Below are 21925 nucleotides of genomic sequence, written 5' to 3'. Positions count from 1 at the left end.
CCATATCTTGATTTATATCCTTGCATTGAGGGCCTAAATCCCTAATTGCGAGCTTGACAAGGCATTGGTGGATGCACACACTACCTACAAAAGGAAAAAGCTATACATAGACATATTTTTGGTATTTTGGTTAGTAAATAATGAAAAACAAAGTACGATACAATCAAATGTGCTTGGTGATCTCTCCCAATGCAAACCCAATGAATGAGGGGTAAGGAGGATGCCAAGGTGTGATCCCAAAGCCAATGCATATGATGAGATAGCATGAGGGATATTAGGGTCAAAATTGGGATCTTGCAGCTGCCCCTATTTAAGGACATTCTAACTGAGGATGCGAAGGTTAAAATCTTCATATCAACTCAGTAGAATGGACTTAATAACAACATCTAGAAATAAATTTTGGTCCCAAAGAGACCTCATGATGCATATGATATGAATGTTAAGATAATCTTTGTGGGGAATAAATTTCTACAAAGGAAAAGAATCCGGAGAAACTGAAAATCCACAGGAGCATACTGCATTCCATAAGGAAAGCTCACTGAGGAGACAAAAACTCTAGGGGGATAAAAGTTATACGTAGGCCAGGCTACGACTTGAAAACTGTTGGAGACACGGGGGGATTTCCGTGAAAGTAAATCAATGGAAGGACTCGGTCTGGGGAATCAGGAAAATATGCAGGGGAAACATGTAGATCAGAATAAAGCTGAAATACTCGAATCAAACAGGAAAAGGTTATTTCACTGAGGAAATATGCACTCAAACTCAATTGGGGAAGAATGAACTTCAACACAAGAGTACCAGAGATATATTATCTACTACCAGTTACTGGGTAAGAAGATAATATACTCTGTCAGAGGAACATCCGTTACCGTTTAGGGTAATCATATCATGGATGACTCGCTGAGGAAAAAGAAGTGTATCCATTACTTGTTATTGGGTAAGAATAACCTACTGGGGAAACAACTCAAATAGGATTTACAACTATCGATTACCGGGCAGAAGACCAAAGAGAGAGTATATGTCACTGGTTAAAGTGAACATATCAAGGATAAACTCAAAGGAAGAATATCCGTCATCGGTTAGGATGAACATATCAAGGATAGACCACCAGGGGAAAGAGGAAGAATATCCGTTATCGATTAGGGTAAACATATCAAGGATAAACTGATTGGGAGAAATAGGAATTATATCTATTAGTTACTGGATAGAATACCAAAGAGATAATATTCGTCAACGGTCAAAGTGAACATATCAAGGATAGACTTAGAGGGGAAAGATAAAATAGGAATTACAACTACCGGTTACTGGGCAAAATACCAACAAGGGAACAAAATCCATCACTGGTTAAAGTGAACATATCAAGGATAGACTCTCTAGGGAATGAAATAGGGATTACAAATACCTCTTTACTGGGTAGAAAACCAAAAAGGAAGAATATTTGTCACCGGTCAGGATGAACATATCAAGGATAAACTACCTAAGGAAATGTGGGAACGAATCCGCTGGGGAAAACAAAGGAAGTAGATTACATTTTACCGGGTATTAGGCAAAAGTAATGTACTCAAAAATCGAGAATACTACTACCATTTACTGGGTAATAAACTCTCAGGGGACCAAAATACCTATATAGGTAATAACTAGAAAGAAACGGTCAAACAAAGACTCAACCCAATGAGGACATAACTCAACGGGAGTGGTTCTATCCAGGTAATTAGTTGGGGAGGAAACTGAAGTAATAATCATCCATGAGGAAATAACTCGGCGGGAAATGAGAAAGGTTAAACTCTTTATGCTTAATGGGTTGACGCTCTACCATTGAAGGAGGACAGACACACCAAATCGGCATGGGGAGATAAAATCACGAAGGAAGGAGATCAGAAGAAAAATCAATGCGATAGAATGCACAATGAAATATCTGATGATGTATTATATGCATGAATATGTATGTATGTGATTATGATTATGCTGACAAAAACATCATAAAGGATACAAATAATGAAGATTTGAATCATCACTATAACACTCGGATAATCTCAACAGGATGGAAACACCAACTAGAGAATATGCTAAGGACGAAAATAAATCATCTAGCTCTGAAGAAATCATCCTTGGCTAGGAGAATCATGCAGAACAAGCTTCCAATTCATTACGGCAAACTCCATGGGGAAAAGAGAATATTGCTGAAGGAAGATCGACCAATCATGCCGAGGATAGAAATTGTCAACACTGCGGGGAATTTTAGGTCAACGCCATATCAAATGGGAGACAACCCTGCAGGGGACAAAAACAAGTACTGCTCAGAATCCAATACTTCCCAGAACAAAGGATCTTCATATTAGAAGATGAACTCCGCCAGGGAATACAATAGATAAAACTCTGCATGAGTATTTAAGCAAATTGTTGGGGATGCTATGACCAAGATCGTCGCATTCCTCAATAATCATCGAATTCTTCTTGGAAATCGCGAAATAAACCAATTCCAAGGCAAAGATAACCGGATCTGATTCACACAAAGGAGAAACTGCTAAAGTTATGCAACACAATTGTGCTAATGGAAACCAAATAAAGGTTTCGGATCTCCATGGCCCAATCATAGATCATAAATCGGGGGATTCAAAGTATGAACACCTCAGCTGGGGAACATGAATTTGCCAAGGGGATCGATTCTCAGCTCGACTACTGAGGTGGCTCTACTAGGGGATGATGAAATATTCGGGGAGAAACTCATCAACCAAGCTGGGGATAAATGAGGAATTGTTGGGGGAAAATTATTTACCAAACCAACTGCTTGAGGAAGACCAACAATGCTTCACACTTCAAGACTTACCTGTTCTCGGATTGCTGTTGATATTCTTTACTGAAATCGATTATCTTTTAAAGTGATTATTTTCATTGTTTTTTTTAAGAAAAATAAATATTCATTAGTTTATTTTAAAATTATCATCATAAAAATTCAATTTTATTTAGCAAAAGTAAATAACAATATAAACAATTGGATAAAAGCTCAACTTTATTTAATATAATGGTATTCCGTAAATGATAGGACTCCATAGATCTTTACAAAGTTGAAAATGGTAATTTACATGGAAAATGGGTACATTGAATACAATGATCACTACTCTCCTTACCAACTTCAATATCCAATGTGCTTGTCTTAAGTTGAGAATGATGGATCAAAACCAAATGACTTGCTCAAAACTGCTTCCCAGGATTAGGACCAACAAACGCAGTTACTTGCCATAATCCCTAATTTTTTCCTGGATTGCCCCAAGATGGGGTACTCAACCTACCAGAATATTTTTTCTGTTTTATGTCTCTAATTTTTCCTGGATCGCCCTTTTGGGTTTTCAATCCACCGAGACACTCATTTTTGCCTAAGCCCCCCTTTCGGGTTTTCAACTTAGCGAGTTGTTCTTTTCTTTTTAGGCGAAGTATTTCTTGACTGCATCGGCATTTACAGGACGAGTGAACTCTTCACCATCCATAGTTGTAAGAATCAAAGCACCACCTGAGAAGGCTCTCTTAACAACATATGGGCTTTCGTAATTAGGAGTCCATTTGCCCCTAGCATATGGTTTGAAAGAAGGAATCTTTTTGAGCACGAGGTCACCTTCTCTAAACACACGAGGCTTGACCTTCTTATCAAAAGCTTTCTTAATTCTCTGTTGATATAACTAACCATGACACATGACAGTCAATATTTTCTCTTCAATCAAATTCAGCTGGTCATATCTGGTCTGGCACCATTCAGCTTCAGTCAACTTGGCTTCCATTAGCACACGTAGTGACGAGATCTCGACCTCCACGGGGAGCACAACCTCCATACCATAAAAAATGGAGAAATGAGTTGCCCATGTTGAAATGCGAATGGATGCACGGTACCCATGCAAAGCAAATGGGAGCATCTCATGCCAGTCTTTGTACGTCACAACCATCTTCTGAATGATTTTCTTGATGTTCTTGTTTACAACTTCAATAACCCCATTCATCTTGGGTCTGTAGGGAGAAGAATTATGATGTGCAATCTTGAAGTCTTTGCAAAGATCTTCCACCATATTATTGTTCAAGTTCGACCCATTATCGGTAATGATCTTACTTGGCACACCATAACAACATATAATCTGATTCTTGATAAATCAAACCACCACCTTCTTGGTCACATTTGCATATGATATCGCTTCAACCCACTTTATGAAGTAATCAATAGCCACCAAAATGAAACGATGTTCGTTTGATGTTTTAGGCTCAATCATGCCAATCATGTCAATTCCCCACATGGAGAAGGACCATGGGGAGGAAATGAAGTTCAATAGTGTCAGAGGAACATGAATCTTATCTGCATAAATTTGAGACTTGTGGCATTTCTTCACAAACTTGCAACAGTCAGATTCCATTGTCAGTCAATAGTAACCTGCTCTCAACATCTTCTTTGCCATAGCATGTCCATTGGAATGAGTACCAAAGGAACCTTCATGGACTTCAGTCATCAACAGGTCTCCTTCGTGTCTATGCATGCATCTGAGCAAAACCATGTCGAAATTTCTCTTATAAAACACATCACCATTCAGGTAGAAGTTACCAGCTAATCTTCTCAAAGTATTCTTATCTTTCAAAGATGCCCAAGCAGGTAAATCTGACTTTGGAGGAAACACTTGATATAATAATACCACGACTTTTCATATTTGACTTCTTCGACAACAAACACATGAGCTGGCCTATCAAGACGTATCACAGTCAAATTAGGAACCTTATTCCAAATATTCACCACAGTTATTGAAACCAACGTTACAAGAGCATCTGCCATCCGATTTTCATCTCAAGGGATATGATGAAACTCAACCTTTGTAAATAAAGTCAAAATCCTCCTCGCATAGTCTCTATATGGTATCAAATCGGGTTGATTCATCTCTCACTCACCTTTGATTTGATTCACCACCAAAGCTGAATCTCCATAGACGTCAAGATATTTGATTGAGAGATCAATGGCCTCTTCAAGCCCCATAATGCAAGCTTCATACTCAGCCAGATTGTTTGTACATTTGAAGGTCAATCTAGCTGTAAATGGAAAATGCATGCCTTGAGGAGTAATAATCATTGCCCCAATGCCATTACCATATGAATTAACAGCTCCATCAAATACCATGCCCAAACAAGAACCAGGCTCTGGCCCTTCTTCAAGCAATGGTTCGTCATAATCTTTACACTTCAAGTACAAAATATCTTCGTCAGGAAAATCATATTGTACTGACTGGTAATCTTCAATAGGTTAGTGGACCAAATGGTCAGCCAAGACACTACCCTTAATAGATTTCTGAGATCGATATTTAATATCATACTCAGATAACAACATTTGCCAATGGGTGATCGTCCCAGTTAAAGCAGGCTTTTCAAAAATGTACTTGATTGGATCCATTTTGGATATCAACCAAGTAATATGATTTAACATATATTGGCGAAAACGCTAAGCATCCCAAGCCAATGCGCAACATGTCTTTTCAAGCATAGAATACTAAGTTTCATAGTCGGTGAACTTATTACTGAGGTAGTAAATTGCATATTCTTTCTTTCCAGATTCATCTTGCTGACCAAGAACACAACCCATACTCTCTTCCAGTACAATCAAATACATGATCAATGGTCTTCCTTCAACAGGCGGAGATAGAACCGGAGGCTCAAGCAAATACTCTTTGATGTTATCAAAAGCTCTCTGGAAATCTTCGGTCCAATCACAAGACTGATCTTTCCAAAGAAGCTTGAATATAGGTGCACACGTGGTAGTCATGTGTGATATAAATCTAGAGATATAATTCAAGCGGCCGAGAAAACCTCTAACTTGCTTCTCAGTTTTGGGCGCTCGCATCTCTTGTAATGCTATGACCTTGGCAGGATCAACTTCAATACCCTTCTCGTTGACAATAAAGCCCAACAACTTATCAGAACGAACACCAAAAGCAAACTTATTGGGATTCAAGCGGAGTTTATATTTCCTCAAATGCTAGAATAACTTCAACAAATGCTCAACATGCTTTTATTCATCACTTGATTTAGCAATCATATCATCAACGTAAACTTCAATCTCTTTATGCATGATATCATGAAAAAGAGTGGTCATGGTTCTCTGGTACGTTACACCATCATTCTTTAAACCGAAAGGCATCACTCGATAATAGAATTTTCCCCAAGGTGTAATGAATGTCGTCTTCTCCATATCTTCTAGTGCCATCTTGATCTGATTATAATCATAAAATCCATCCATAAACAAAAAGACTTTGAATTTAGTTATATTGTCTACCAACATATCAATGTGTGGCAGAGGAAAATCATCTTTCGGACTAGCATTGTTCAAATCTCTATGTTCAACACACATGCGGACCTTTCCATCCTTCTTCGGAACAAGCACAATATTAGCCACCCATTGCGGATACTCGGAGGTAACAAGAAAACCAACATCAATCAGCTTTTGCACTTCCTCCTTGATTTTCACTGCCATATCAGGATGAGTTCTTCTCAACTTCTGCTTGACCGGCGAGCATTCTAGCTTCAACGACAATCTATGCTCCACAATCTCAGAACCCATCCAGGCGTTTCTTGATATGACCAAGCAAATACATCAGAATAATCTCGAAGACGATCAATCAACCCCTTCTTAGCTTTTGGACACAGTTGAGACCTAATCTTGACTTCCTTCACATCATCATCGGAACCCAAGTTGACTAATTCAATCTGCTCTTCAAATGGCTGAATGGCTTTTTCCTCGTGCTCAAGTAAACGGGATAATTCATCAGATACTTCTTCATCATCAATCTCTTCCTCAGCTTCAAACACGGGGAATTCAAAGTTTGGAGAGGGAGTAGGATCATTGTATTAAATGGGTTTGAGAACCAACCTACATAATGATTTGATATTTTGATTTTAGAGAAATGGAGTACGAACAAATATTATGCAGATGGGAGATTAATATTTATTTATGTTTTTTATGATTACCATTTTCAGAAAAAAAAACAAAAAGTAAAAATAAAACATCATAGATGTGGATGAATAAGATTGTATTTCATTGATGATAATAAGGAAAATTCCCAACAATGTTCACTTCTCCCTTAGGCATAGGAGAAGGATTTTTCTTAAAATAAATGAAAACAAATTACTTAGAATGGTGAATAATAGTAGGAACATCATAGCAACCCAATTTTTGCAAGTCTGGCCACGCGTCACAAAGTTGGCGCAAGCTTCGTCTTTGTCACCACTGTCCTCAATAATGGCAGCTGAGTGTTAATCATTCTCATGAATAAACCCTCCACTGCGGAATACTGGTTGCATAACCTTGACATTGGCGTTGAATGACCCTGGTTGAAATCCTAGCCCTGCCCTATTATTATTCTCCGTGACCTCCACAACACGGCCCCACTTATCAATATTGCCAGCCTGAATAGCCTCTTGTGCATCTTTCAATGAAGACATGGGTGCCTCAGTTTTCTTTAACTCATTAGTAATGGACAAAGCTTGGAACGGCGTTCCAACTTCCTCCTCAACATCAACTTAAGTTAAAGATGACAAATGGCTCACCAATAATGCCTTCTCTCCACCAACAACGACAAGCTCGCTGTCCTTCACAAATTTCAACTTTTGGTGAAGAGTAGACGTCACAACTCCAGCTTCATGAATCCATGGCCTTCCCAACAAGCAGCTATAGGTCGGATGGATATCCATTAGCTGGAAACTAATTTGGAAATCACCCAGACCTATCTTCACTTGAAGGTCCACTTCTCCAGTGACAGTTTTACGAGAACCGTCTAACACTTTAACAATTACGCCATTGTACCTCATCAGGGCGCCTTGATAGGAGAGTCTTTACAGAGTTGACTTTGGTAATACATTCAGTAATGATCCAGTGTCAAACAGCACATTGGAGCACTAACCGGATTCACTACAGGTGTCTCTTCCTTCTTACTTACAGAAACGTCTTCTACAACCTTCGGAAACACTGGACTAAACACACGACCACTACGGGTCACCTTTGCAATATCTGCAATATTTACCATTGAGTTTGTAACTGGAAGAGGAACCTCTTGACCATTCTCTATCATAGTGGCATTGTACTGGTATGGCACAGCTTTATCGGATTCATAATGGACAGGGCGCGCTAACCGTATAACCAACAACGATACTGATATATTAACATTATTGATGTTGCTGCTATCAAACTGAATGACTACCCTCTCATGGGTTTTAAACACCGACACAATAACATTCATATCATTTCCCATATCCCTCGACTGTTGAATCTGGATTAGATTCTCATCCATCAACTTCTGGATATCCCTTTTGACAATCATACACCCATTGGGGTTCACACTGCAAATGACACAACCATCATGGTCGTGTTCACAATCACTAATTAAACACAGTGTTTTATTCACTTCCACTAGAGATCTTCGGATATGCCTCACATCAAAAACTCTGAAATTCCCTAGATAACTGTCCACCATGTTGACAGAAGCGTTACCATGAGCAGGCAACGAATTGGCTTTCACATTCGGCGCTCTGTCCTCAAAGGACACCATACCACTCTTCACAAGCTTCTGAACTCCATACTTTAGGGGATAACAACTCTCAATATTATGACCAAGGGATCCCTGGTGAAAAGCACAATGAAGATCAGGCTTGAACCACCATGGCAGTGGCTCAGGAATTTGCGGAGGGTTTCTCGGCTGAATGAGATTCTTGAGTACCAAAGACGGGTACAACTCTACATATGTCATAGGAATAGGGTCAAAGTAGACCCTTTTCCTCTTAAAATTTTGTTGATGATGATTGTTGTTGTTGTTGTAGTTGGTTCTTTGTTGCGGTTGTTGCTGAATTAGAACTAATTGATTGGTTTCATTTTTAGAAAAAACTGGAATTACTAAAGAAACTTGGTGTTGATGTTGACGGGATTGAGAACTTTTCCTTACATGAGGCCTCCTTTGCCTCCCCACTAACACTGAATTAGTCTTTCCTTCTTTCTTTTGGGAGAAACTCCCACCATACTTCTTGCTAGCTGACGCCTCTTCTTTAGACAAACTCCCTTCACGGACTCCTTCTTCTAGCCTCATCCCCATGTTTACCATTTCGGTAAAATCATTGGGGGCACTTGCAATCATGCGTTCGTAGTAAAATGAATTCAACATTTTCAAGAAAATCTTAGTCATCTCTTTCTCTTCAAGAGGCAGACTGATCTGAGCAACTAATTATTTCCATCTCTAGGCATATTCTTTAAATGTCTCTTTATCCTTCTGAGACATAGACCTCAACCGGTCTCTATCAGACTCCATATCAATGTTTTACTTATACTACTTGACTAAAATTATGGTATCGGATATGAGATGTCGAAGGTAATGTCACGACACTAATATTTGAACAACAAGTGAAATATAAACGGGATAAAAATAGAGAAACAATTGAAAAAGCGACACAAGCAATTGTTAACCCAGTTCGGTGCAAACACACATACGTCTGGGGGCTACCAAACCAGGAAGGAAATCCACTAAACATAATTAGTTCAAAGACTCTCAGTAAACAACTTCAAGTTACAGTCTTTTCACCTAATCTCTACCCGTGTGACTTCTATCTAAGAACTCTTAGATATGAGACCCTACTCATTCCCCCTTAATCATAGCAGTGATACTAGAACAAATACTACAAAGAAAGAAGACACACTTCAAGGACACACACTTGATCTTGCTTAAAAGCTTCAATCAAGTAAACAAATACACTCGTACTTCAAAGCTTAGAGTGTACAAATTACAACCCAAAACTCAGTCCAATTCACACATCAACAAGATGAATGAATGGCTCACAAATCACAAATGTACAATAGGTTAAACCCTAATACTCACTCACTTCAACATTTATATTTTCTTATCCTCTACCACACAGGGTTTACATGGTCTTTAAATAGAAGCTTGCTGAATGGACCTGGGAAACATGTAACCCTAATCCTATTTAACGCGTATTCCCTAAGAATTAGTAACAAATCATTCCTCTTTGGGAAAAATAATATTTTGGCTTTAAATAGAATTACTCCTTGAATAACGCATGCAATCTCCACATAAGCACACAAAGACTTGCATGAAAAGCGCAACAACAAAACACATAACATTCAGACAGAATGTTCTATATGCACATGTCTTAACATCGGGTCTGACGTCTTGAATACAACCTGCACAACCATATTAAACAACCTGCAGGAAGATGATATCACATGTCAAGACACCACGCGTGACATCTAGTGATAACACTAAGTTTTATCAAAATTGATGCCAATACATAGAACCAACAAACTCCCCCTTTGGCAAATTTTGGCTAAAATAAACAACAGATCACATGATCACAAGAAATCAATCAAAGTATCAGTTCAGCAGCAGAAGTAAACATACACACATTATTAGCAAAAGTAACAACTAGTAAACACACAAGCACTTGTACTCAGAACACACCATCTCCCCCTTCAGCTAGACCATAACAAGCAACAACCTGCTTCACATAGACAGAACACAGACAGAGAATCCTCCCCCTGTGCCAAAACCAATACACACCAGAAAAGTTCTCCCCCTTTGTATCAGACAAACATCATCTATAGCTATAGCTACTTCTCCCCCTTTTTAGCCAAAAGAGACCAAAGAGACAAAATAAATGTCTATTTAGTCATTAACCAAAATATCAAAAGTTAAAGGGTTACAAAACCAAGTACATAACCAGCTGTAAGCAAGCTGAGAAACAGATCAACAAAGTAATACCACAAACAAGGAAATCCACCAAAACAGCAAAAAAAACCATCAAATCAATAGGAACCACAGTCAAAGGAGCTACTCAGTAGAGCTTGAGCTTGCAGCTTCATCAACACCAGAATCAAAATTTCCACTTGTATCATCATGGTTAGCAGACCTCTCACTAGAGGTGTGGGCTCCAGCTTCTTCTTCATGACTGATATTAGCATGATCAATATTTTTACCTTCAACCTTCTCCAAGCTTGCAATCAAGGCTTCCAACGATTGTTTTTTAGCTGTGGGTATCCTTATCCCTTCACCTAGCTCTTTGCATGTCTCCTTAAGCTCAACAATAGTTCCAACTTTTGAGGTTGGCCTCTTCATGGCTGATGTCATGATAATATCCTCGACATGGCTGCCTTCAAACAGTTTATAGTGCACAGACAAAGCATGTTTTCTTCTACTAGGTAAGTCATTAAAGCACAGAATACCAGGGTATTGATTCAAGATAATTCCACAGATCATAGAGGGAAAGGCAATTGGCAGCTTAACTGTATTAGTAGATGCATGCTTGATGATTTGTTCAAACATAAATCTACCATAGTCAAATTTCACTTTTGTTCCAACAGCAAAAATAAACCTTCCAAGGGTATTAGCAATGGTGGAGATATGGTTGGTAGGGACCCAATTAACAGCTTCTATTTTGTGCAAGATAGCATACTTGACAGTCAACTTCCCAGCAGGAAGATGCTTTTTAACAGGCCAAACGTTCACCTTCCTAGCTGTGATCTCCCTACAGACCTGATTGTCTGTAACTTCTAGTTCTCCAGCACCCTCATTATCTCTGCCTAGAAAGTTATTAATAACGGTAGGAGAAAATGATATACACTTACCCCTCACATACACCTTGTAGAATTCCTTGCTATTCTTATCAGAAATGTCCTCAAGAATGTTAACAATAAATTCCTTCACTAAACCTTCATAGCATTGAGAGAACCTAGCAACAGTCTTCAACAGCCCAACATCTTTTCCCAACTCCCTTTCAACAGCTACCCTTCTCTGAATCACAAATTTCCACTTCGCAGCTCCATCTTCAAGATGGAAGGAGATGTTATCCAAATGAAAAACGGGGACTTTACCAGGAGACTTCCTAACAATGGTTTAGGTCCCTTTTCTCAAGGTTACTCTGTTGTGAACATAACAGGTCGTGTTCATAGCTTCGGCCTAGAAGTGGTAAGGCAACTTCTTAACATGAATCACAACTCTAGCAGATTCTTGGAGAGTTCTATTTTTCCTTTCCACCACAACATTTTGCTGAGGGGTAATGGGAGAAGATAACTCATGACCAATCCCTTCAAATGAACAGAATTCAGCAAATTTACTATTCTCAAATTCTTTCCCATGATCACTTCTGATTTTGATAACATGACTCTCTCTTTCTCTTTGAAGTATTTGGCAAAGGTCTTTGAACATATCAAACACATCAGATTTTTCCCTTATAAAATTCACCCAGGTATATCTGGAGAAGTCGTCCACCACAACATAAGCATACCTTTTCCCACCAAGACTTTCCACCTGCATAGGTCCCATCAAGTCCATGTGGAGAAGTTCCAGCACTTTAGATGTGGTGTCATGTTTGATCTTCTGATGTGACATCTTTGTCTGCTTTCCAATCTGACATTCATCACATACTCTTCCTTCTTCAATCTTTAATTTTGGGATTCCTCTGACAGCTTCAACAGATATGATCCTCTTCATTCCTTTAAGATGCAGATGACCCAGTTTTTGATGCCATAGTTTCACTTCTTCTTCTTTAGCTAGAGCACATATTGATGAATAGCTAGTTTCTTGAGGAATCCACATATAGCAGTTGTCCTTAGATTTGACTCCTCTCATGATCACCTCATTTTTTGCATTAGTAATCAGGCATTAATTTTTGTGAAGTTCACATTTAGACCTTGATCGCATAGTTGACTGATGTTGATCAGGTTTGCAGTCAATCCTTTAACAAGCAGCACATTATCAAGGTTAGGAACTCCAGGGCAGTTCAGCTTTCCAATCCCCTTGATTTCACCCTTTGCTCCATCACCAAAAGTTACATAGCTGGTGACATGAGATTGAAGGTCAACCAACAGGTTTTTGCTTCTAGTCATGTGTCTGGAGCATCCACTGTCAAAGTACCAATCTTCTTTGGCTGAGACTCTGAAGGAAGTGTGAGCCATCAAGTTAGTAGCACCAGCCCTAGGAACCCACTGTTTTCTGTTAACAGGGATGTGTTGTTTGGGTATAGGTTGATGAGTAGGACTAGGATAACCATACAGCCTAAAGCATAAGGGTTTTATATGACCAAATTTCCCACAGTAATGACATCTCCATCTTTGGTGTTTTCCTTTATGTTGTATTTCCTTGTGATGTTGAGACACCTGATGTGATATCTTTGGTTTGCTACCAGTGGGACTACAATCAGGAGAGGATTCATTGAACCCAAGGCCAATCATGTCTCCTGCCATCTTTCCAGCCTGGAGAATTTTTTCTAAGGTGTCAGATCCACTGTTTAGCATTCTGACATACTTCGTCATCTCATTCAGTTTGGAATTTAGGAACACGACTTCGATCTTCAACTTAGAAATGGTTTTTAAGTGTTCTAACTTCTCAGCCTCTAGTTGGGTTATCAGTTTCTTCTGATTCTCCACTTGTTGACACACTTCTTCACTTCTAAAACACAACTTCCTGTAAGAAGTAGCTAATTCATCAAAGGTTAATTCATTATCACTGAAGTCTTCATCAGGATCCCATCTTCTAGTCAAGGCAGTCACAAGATTGACAGATTCTTCTTCTGTGTCACTTTCAGAATTCTCATCATGCCAAGTAACAGCAAGACTCTTCCTCTGTTTCTTGAGATAGGTCCCACATTCAGCTCTAATGTGACCATACCCTTCATATTCATGGCACTGAATTCCTTTGCCTTGTTTGGATTTTTCCTCAGATTTTGTTCTTCTTCCAGCATCATTGGGCCTACTAAGGTCAAATGAGTTGTTCTTGACATTAGACTTTGACCTCACATCCATCCTCTTCAGGATTTTGTTGAATTGTCTTCCAAGTAACGCTAAATCATTTGCCACACCTTCATCAGTATCCTGACTACTTTCATCCTTTTTATCTTCAGTGTTTGACACAAAGGCTATGCTTTTAACTTTCTTTTCAGATCCATCACTCATTCCCAACTCGAATGTTTGGAGGGATCCAATTAGCTCATCCACTCTCATCTTGCAGATATCTTGAGATTCTTCTATGGTTGTCACTTTCATGGAAAATCTCTTGGGAAGTGATCTGAGAATTTTCCTCACAAGCTTTTCATCTGACATCTTCTTACCCAGGGCTCCTGAGGCATTAGCAATTTCAAGGATATTCATATAGAAGTCATGAATGCTTTCATCTTCTTTCATCCTCAAATTCTCAAACTTAGTAGTAAGTGTAGCGGGGTATTCGTTACCATTAGAGATATTGACTAAATCCAAGGTAAGCCATACAAGTCGAGTCGCCACCGCACTTCTATTTATCCAAAGGAATGGTTAGAAAGCGAACAAAAACCTAAAAGTTTCATCGAATCAAAAACTAGTAAAAGAGAGTCAGAGATCTGGGTAAGGGGGTTGGTTATGCAATGGGAAGGTGTTAGGCACCCAAAACATCCTAGGTACTCCTAGGGAGCCCTTTTCATACTTGTTGTAAGGTTGTTGTTTTGTGAAAAATTTATTGTGCAAACATGATTGAAGAGATGAGAAGAGAATATACAAGTTTATTTACATTTTGTGTTTGGATGGATAAACCCATTGCCTACGTACCATCTTAAAAAGGTAGGATCAAAACCTCGTAGTTCGGGGTAAAAATCTCAAAATGAATTGGTGAATTGATTGGTCCAAAAGCCTTAAGGTCTTTTGTTATCAAAGGGAGAAAACTCAACCTAAAACCACAAATCGACCATGTGAGGATAGCTTCAACATGCTAGTGAGGGGTTAACCCTATAATAAGCATGGAAGACTCATTGTCCATCACTAAGGATATAGGTGAGTATTACATCTACCTCAAGGATAACTCAAACCTAATAGCTAAAGGTTATAAAAAAAATTGATTAAGAAAGTGGCCATTGAAACCACAAAAGTATTTGAATGAGTGGTATTTACCAATGAAAAGTATATACAAAATATGGTCAAAGTTGACTTAGAGATTCAATTCAAAATAAGTGTTATGAAAAGAGAGTTTGAAAATTAAAAGCATAAGGCTTAGGTTTCTAATGTTGAAAACAAGTATTAAATGTTTGCACAAAAGCTTTGGCTTGGGTTAGAGTGGAGAGAAGAAGAAGAATGGCTAGAGCCCTAAACATGCAAAGAGGTGAGGGATAAGAAACAAAACCACAAAAAGGAGTTCCTCTCTTGAGATCATATGGATGATCCAAGTAGCTCCCATCCTTTGGAATAAGCAATCACATAAGCATAAACTCAAGCAATCAACAATCAAATGAACTCTTGGAAGATCCCCTCAATGTGTCTTGAATCTCTCTCTCTTAGAAGCACATGGCAATGGTTCCCCAATTTGGATCAAGATGGAATCCCTAGCACAAAGAAAACACACATCAAAAAGTTCTATTAACAATCAAAGAATGGACAAGAGGGAGTTTAGAATATGGTCCTTTCAATATTCATCTTCAAGTTTTAAGCATTCTAAAGGCATGAGGCCTAGTTGCTCTTTGACTCCATTTTGCATAGGGAAGGTCCTAAAGTCTAAGTCCATTTTGTCCAATTCTTTGCATTTGGTTCACAACAAACAGACAAACACAAGCACAAAAGATATATACACAATTATGTGCTCAAGTGAGCAAAAGGCAAATTGCATTAACATAAAGATGTGCTCAAGTTAGCAAAGGAAAAAAGCAAATGGATAATATGTGCCAGAATAGTAAATTGCATAAAAGTAAAAAGCAAAAGTAAATGTTAATGGTTAATAGTTAGTTTTATTAGTTAGTGTGCCATAAGGCAAATTTAGCGCTATGTTAAGCAATCGTAATTGGACTTATGTAGAAGTCACAACTATCTGAGGCCGGTCAATAATAATGTAGGCAACAACACAAGTTAGAAGTCTTGATTAGTGAACCAAGTTCCCACAACTTGCCATGCCAAAAAGAAGAAGAGAATTGATCTTGTATTGGTTTAAGTCTTTTGCATGATTTAGGAAATAACCTATCCTTAATGCAAATCCATTCACTTGATCAAGATGAATTAGATTTGAATCAAGGAAGATTAAGTCTCCCTAATCAATGCTAACTTATCAACCTTTAACTCATTGATCAAGAAGAAAGAAGAAGAAGAAGAAAGAGATGAATAATAGAAAAGGAAAAAAGGAAAGAATAAAGTGCATAAGGTGAAATAAAATGTACCAATCCATGTGTGTTGACCAAATGACATTGAAAGTCAAAGTCAAACAATGAGAAACCAGAAATGGGATGAAGATTGGAGATCAAACAATAAGCAAAATATTTTTGGCATTTTTAATATTAAAATAAACTTGAATTAAATTAAAAGAAAGGTCAAACTTCAAAATCACTTAAAATCAACCTTGAAAGATCCAAGTGATATATCCCAAGTTCAACAAGGTCAAACAAAGTTTGACAAAAAATCTCAGCATTTTTAAAAGTCAGAAACTATTTTTAATCAATTAAAAATGAATGAAAATAGCCTAATTGAACTAAAATCTCAAATAAATCTCAAATCAATTAAAAAATTGATGAGAATATTTTTCATAGATCCATCATCATTCAAATAGGTTAGGAAAATATTTTTGTATTTTTTGAATATCAAAAACTATTTAAAATGAATTAAAAATAACCAGAAAAGAGAAAATTCACAAAAAATATCAAATGACAAAATAAAAAATATTAAAAATCAAAATTAGAAACTAAAAATTATTTGGAGAAGAATGCAATTGGTCCCATATTTTTTGGAATTAAAATGAAGAAGATATGAATTTTTGAAAATAATGGAAATAAAAGAAATTAAATCAGAAAATAGAAAAATAAAAAAAAACCAGGAGCGTCTGATGGGACTCATTAATTGACGTGGCAACATCTAATTGTCCAGAAGCGCGTTTTCACGGTAGGCCAAATTCCACGCGTAACACAATGAATTATTAAAAGTCATAAGATCCAAAGGCTGGGATACAAACTGGAGATCAGATCCAATGGTCCACAATCCATCTGGCAAAGGGACGGTGACCGAAGCCACCGTCTTCTCCGGTGAGCATGAAGATTCCGGCCAAAATTGTAGGTAATGAAAACTTAACCAAATGAAGCGATCCTCATATCATTGGAAAGCTGGAATGATGTACATCATCCCTGTACCATTGGTTTCTTCTCTAGATCCTCATGGAGAGAGAAATCAGAGAGAGAAAATCATGGTGTTCATGCTGAACTTCATGGATTTTAACAATTGAGCATTCAAAACAATTGCCTCTATGAAGAGGACTTCAGCCAACACAATATCCAAGCAAATAGATCAAGAAATAGTGAGTTTCGAAGAAAAAACCAGTTGAAGAGAACCTTTGGATTGTGGTGATCTGAGCTTTCTTCCTTGCTTTCTTTGGCCAAACAGAAGTACAATGGACTATAGGATGAAGGTCTAGGAACTTTAGATCTAGAAATTCAACCAGATTTAGTTGAATTTCAGATCTGAAAAATTTGAATGAAAATGAAATAGTTCCTTTGGTGAGAGGTTTGGTTTTCAGTTCAGCAGCATTTCAGGTTTATTCAATGGATGAAAATTGAATGGAATGATGCCTCTGTTTATAAAAGGAGAGGCAAGACAAGTGTGATCAAATCCGTGTGCATAGCAAATGGATATTCATTGCATGGGCTTGCATGATCATGTAGAAGGCCCAAACTCAATGCCAAATGTAATATGAGATATAATTGAGCTCAAATGGGCGTGTAGTTGGCAATGCATAGGCTTGTGTAATGAGTTTCAACATGTTATGCACAATTATGCCTAAAACTTCTCCTCTTCGAAAATGCCATTTGCCAAATCCAAACATGAGCATGTGAGTAATGGTTGGAAAGGTCTTGATGTAAGGAACAAATGTTATGTTGGGAAAAAATCCATTTGAAGTGTGGAAATTAGTGAATTTTGAGTTTAAAGTGTAAGGTGCAAAACATGCAAAGGCAAGGTTTCCAAATTTGGCCAATGTTCAAGCCCCTCTGTTTTGATGATGCAATCCTCAAATGAAAAAACCTCCAACACCAAAGTTGTATATGTCTTCAATACAATCAAAATGGACTTAAATTTTGCATCATTTGGATTTTTTATCAAAGAGTTATGGGCAGTTGAAGTTGGACTTTTTTGACTTTTAATGCATTTGGTCCAAAGTGACCTATAATGTTTTGCATTATCACATGTATTTCCTTTGAGATTTTGAAATTTTGTTCAACATAACATTTGAATTCGACAGCTTAAGCTTTCCAGTGCATTTGATCCCACCTCAAAATCATAAAAAATGATTGAGTTATGTTCTTGGGAATTTGACCCAAAATTAGGGTTTCAGTCAAAATGACCTATAATGTATTGGAATGGTAGATGACCTTCCAAACTTCAAATCAATTTATGATGAACATGAAAGTTGTTCATATTGTCCTTAATAACATTTTTTCTTTTGGGATAATCTCCATTTTACCAACACATAAAACGTTAGGTCTCAATGTATTTCAAAATAATCAGATGGATTGACTGATCAACTTCTCAAGTCTACAACTCATATATTGATAAATTGATGATTGAGGACACTCAACTAAGTTCAAATATGCAAGAAATGATGAATTAAAGAACTTACCTTGATTGTATTTGATCATGGGCTGAGGTTGCTTCAAGAGCAAGGCATTGTGGATGATCTGATGAATTAGGGTTTCCTTGGGAGATAAACCTCAAACCCTTTAACTTGCTTTGATCAAAATGATGAATTGAGATACTAGGGAGGAATATTTGATGGATGAGAGCTTTGGGAACCATTGCCATGTTTGCTATCATCTTCACTCGGCCATATCTCTGCACAAAGGATCTCCTTGAAGCTCTTGACTTTGTGATTGCTCAAACTACAAACCAGAAATGTTAGTGACATATTTTTGTGCTTTTGGTTAGTAAACAAAATAAGAAAAGCAATAATATACAATTTAAGCATGCTTGGTGATCTCAAACCACTCACAAGAGGTCCCACCCAAAGGTAAGGGGAACCAAGATGCTTATGATCCTTGAGGCAATGCAAATGAAATGTTATGATGCCATGAGGGATCTTAGGGACAAAATTGGGGTCTTACAGTAAGCAGCTGCAATCTAGACATCTTCACTCTAGAGGTACCTTCATGAGTGGTTTTGAGAATATTCCAAGCATCTTTAGCCACCTCACAATTGTTCACCAGTCTGAAGATGTTCTTGTCAACCCCATTGAATATAGCATTCAATGCTTTATAGTTTCCAAGAGCTAGTTCATCCTCCTCCTTGGTCCATTCTTCCTCAAGCTTCTTATCAGTTGTAACTTCTCCATCTTTCATAGTGAAGGGATGTTGCCAGCCTGTTAGAACAGCCTTCCAAGCCTTATTATCCAACGATTTCAAGAAGTCTACCATCCGAGGTTTCCAGTAGTCATAGTTAGATCCATCCAAAATTTGTGGTCTGTGTACAGATCCTTCGTCTCTATCCATAGTACCAGAAAGTAATGTCCCAAGATCTCACCCAGAACCAGAGCATGATGCTTGCTCTGACACCAATTTAAATTCTGGTATCATATATGAGATGTCGAAGGTAATGTCACGACACTAATATCTGAACTACAAGTGAAATATAAATGGGATAAAAAACAGAGAAACAATTGAAAAAGCGACACAAGCAATTGTTAACCCAGTTCGGTGCAAACACACCTACATCTGGGGGCTACCAAGCCAGGAAGGAAATCCACTAAACAGAATTAGTTCAAAGACTCTCAGTAAACAAATTCAAGTTACAGTATTTTCACCTAATCTCTACCCGTGTGACTTCTATCTAAGAATTCTTAGATATGAGACCCTACTTACTCCCCCTCAATCACAACAGTGGTACTAGAACAAATACTACAAAGAAAGAAGACACACTTCAAGGACACACACTTGATCTTGCTTAAAAGCTTCAATCAAGTAAACAAATACACTCGTACTTCAAAGCTTAGATTGGACAAATTGCAACCCAAAACTCTGTCCAATTCACACATCAGCAAGATGAATGAATGGCTCACAAATCACAAACATACAATAGGCTAAACCCTAATACTCATTCACTTCAACATTTGTATTTTCTTATCCTCTACCACACAGGGTTTACATGGTCTTTAAATAGAAGCTTGCTGAATGGGCCTGGGCAACATGTAACCCTAATCCTATTTAACGCATATTCCCTAGGAATTAGTAACAAATCATTTCTCTTTGGGAAAAAGAATATTTTGGCTTTAAATAGAATTACTCCTTGAATAACGCATGCAATCTCCACATAAACACACAAAGACTTGCATGAAAAGCGCAACAACAAAACACATAACATTCAGACAAAATGTTCTGTATGCACATGTCTTAACATCGGGTCTGACATCTTGAATACAACCTGCACAACCATATTAAACAACCTGCAGGAAGCTGATATCACATGTCAAGACACCACGCGTGACATCTAGTGATAATACTAAGTTTTACCAAAATTCATGCCAATACATAGAACCAACATTGACAAAGGCCTCGCCTAAGTCGTTGAAAGTATGAATGCTAGCACTATCCAGGCCTATATACCATCTCAGGGAAGCTCCAGTTAAACTGTCTTGGAAATAGTGAATCAACAGCTGATCATTATCAGTTTGAGTAGACATTTTCCTGACATACATAACAAGATGGCTCAACGGACAGGTATTCCCTTTGTACTTTTCAAAGTCTGGGACCTTGAATTTCACCGGAATCTTAATGTTGGGAACCAAACAGAGTTCAACAACACTCTTTCCAAACAAGTCTTTCCCTCTCAGAGTCTTCAAATCTTTGCGCAACTCAAGGAATTGAACTTTCATCTCATCCATCTTTTCATAGACATCTAGACCTCCAGACGATTTAGAATGGTAGATAGTATCCTCAGAACGAGTCAGAGTATGAACGATGGGAAGAGGCACTAACATGATTGGGCTAGATGCCAATAGAGAAACAAACATGGGAGCATACCCCTCTGGCATGAAATTCTGTGGCATTCCCCAAGGGAATCCTGCAGGCATAAAAGAAATGGGTTGGCTGGCAGTAGGCACAGGAGCAGTTGATAAAACAATCTCAGAAATGACAGTCCTCTGAGGAGGGGGACTTACCGGAGACGGTGACGGCTGGTTCTGAGCAGCAATCACGAATTCCATCAGCATCGTAAGTCTGGCGATCTCATCCTTCACCTCTCTATTTTCTTGCTTTAAATGCTCAATTCTCTTCAGTTGATTAGCACGAGTGTTATAGCGGTGAGTCAGCTTGGCTGAGGCACAAAAGAAGAACTGATAAGACATCTGGCGGAAGGAAACCTATTATGCAAATGATGCATGAAATGCAATGTTTTTTATTATTTTTAATTTCAAGGAATATATGAGGTCTTACTTGCAAACATATATTAACAATTAATAATAACAATTCACCTGACCATAAAATATCTTTTTATTCATAAAATTGGAAGGATTACACTGAGTACAATTTCAAAAACCAAAGTACAAATTCAAGAGAAAAGGAAACTATCATCCTAAGGATATCTAGCAATTGCATCAGATGATCTAGATATGGGTGCATACTTCCTCCGGATGCATCGAATCTCAAACTCAAAGGATGTCTTCATTTGAGCCTTCTCGAGGACAAGTTGATCAACAATCTTCTTCCAAGCACCGGAAGGCTGAGGCATGCTAGAGGAAGACAACCCTTTTGGATCTCTCTGCCTCTTTACTGCACGGTCTTCAAGAATCTCAATAAGCGCGTCTTTGTCTTTCGACTCAAGTTGCAACTCCTCATTCTTTCGGTTCAAAGCATGGAACCGCTCTTCCCACATATCTCTCTCTTTCTTCATCTTGGCAAGTGAGTCTTCCAACTCCTCTACATCTTGGTTAGGGAGAGC

The 21925-nt window shown here is 38.1% G+C and overlaps 1 protein-coding gene across 1 annotated transcript; it reads right to left on the bottom strand.

Moving 5' to 3' along the window:
- Nucleotides 1-10844: 10844 nt before the first annotated feature.
- LOC127123421 (uncharacterized) lies at nt 10845-21197 on the bottom strand. The gene is made up of 2 exons (XM_051053640.1): nt 21010-21197; nt 10845-11895 (listed from the first exon to the last, which is right to left on the bottom strand). The coding sequence occupies exons 1-2, from the start codon at nt 21195-21197 to the stop codon at nt 10845-10847; spliced, it is 1239 nt and encodes a 412-aa protein (XP_050909597.1).
- Between the last annotated feature and the right edge of the window lie 728 nt (nt 21198-21925).

The sequence above is a fragment of the Lathyrus oleraceus genome, chromosome 2 (genome assembly GCF_024323335.1).
Source record: "Lathyrus oleraceus cultivar Zhongwan6 chromosome 2, CAAS_Psat_ZW6_1.0, whole genome shotgun sequence".
Classification (NCBI taxonomy): Eukaryota; Viridiplantae; Streptophyta; class Magnoliopsida; order Fabales; family Fabaceae; genus Lathyrus; species Lathyrus oleraceus.
Note: the sequence above shows the minus strand (reverse complement) of the source record. Positions and strands in the feature narration are given on the sequence as shown.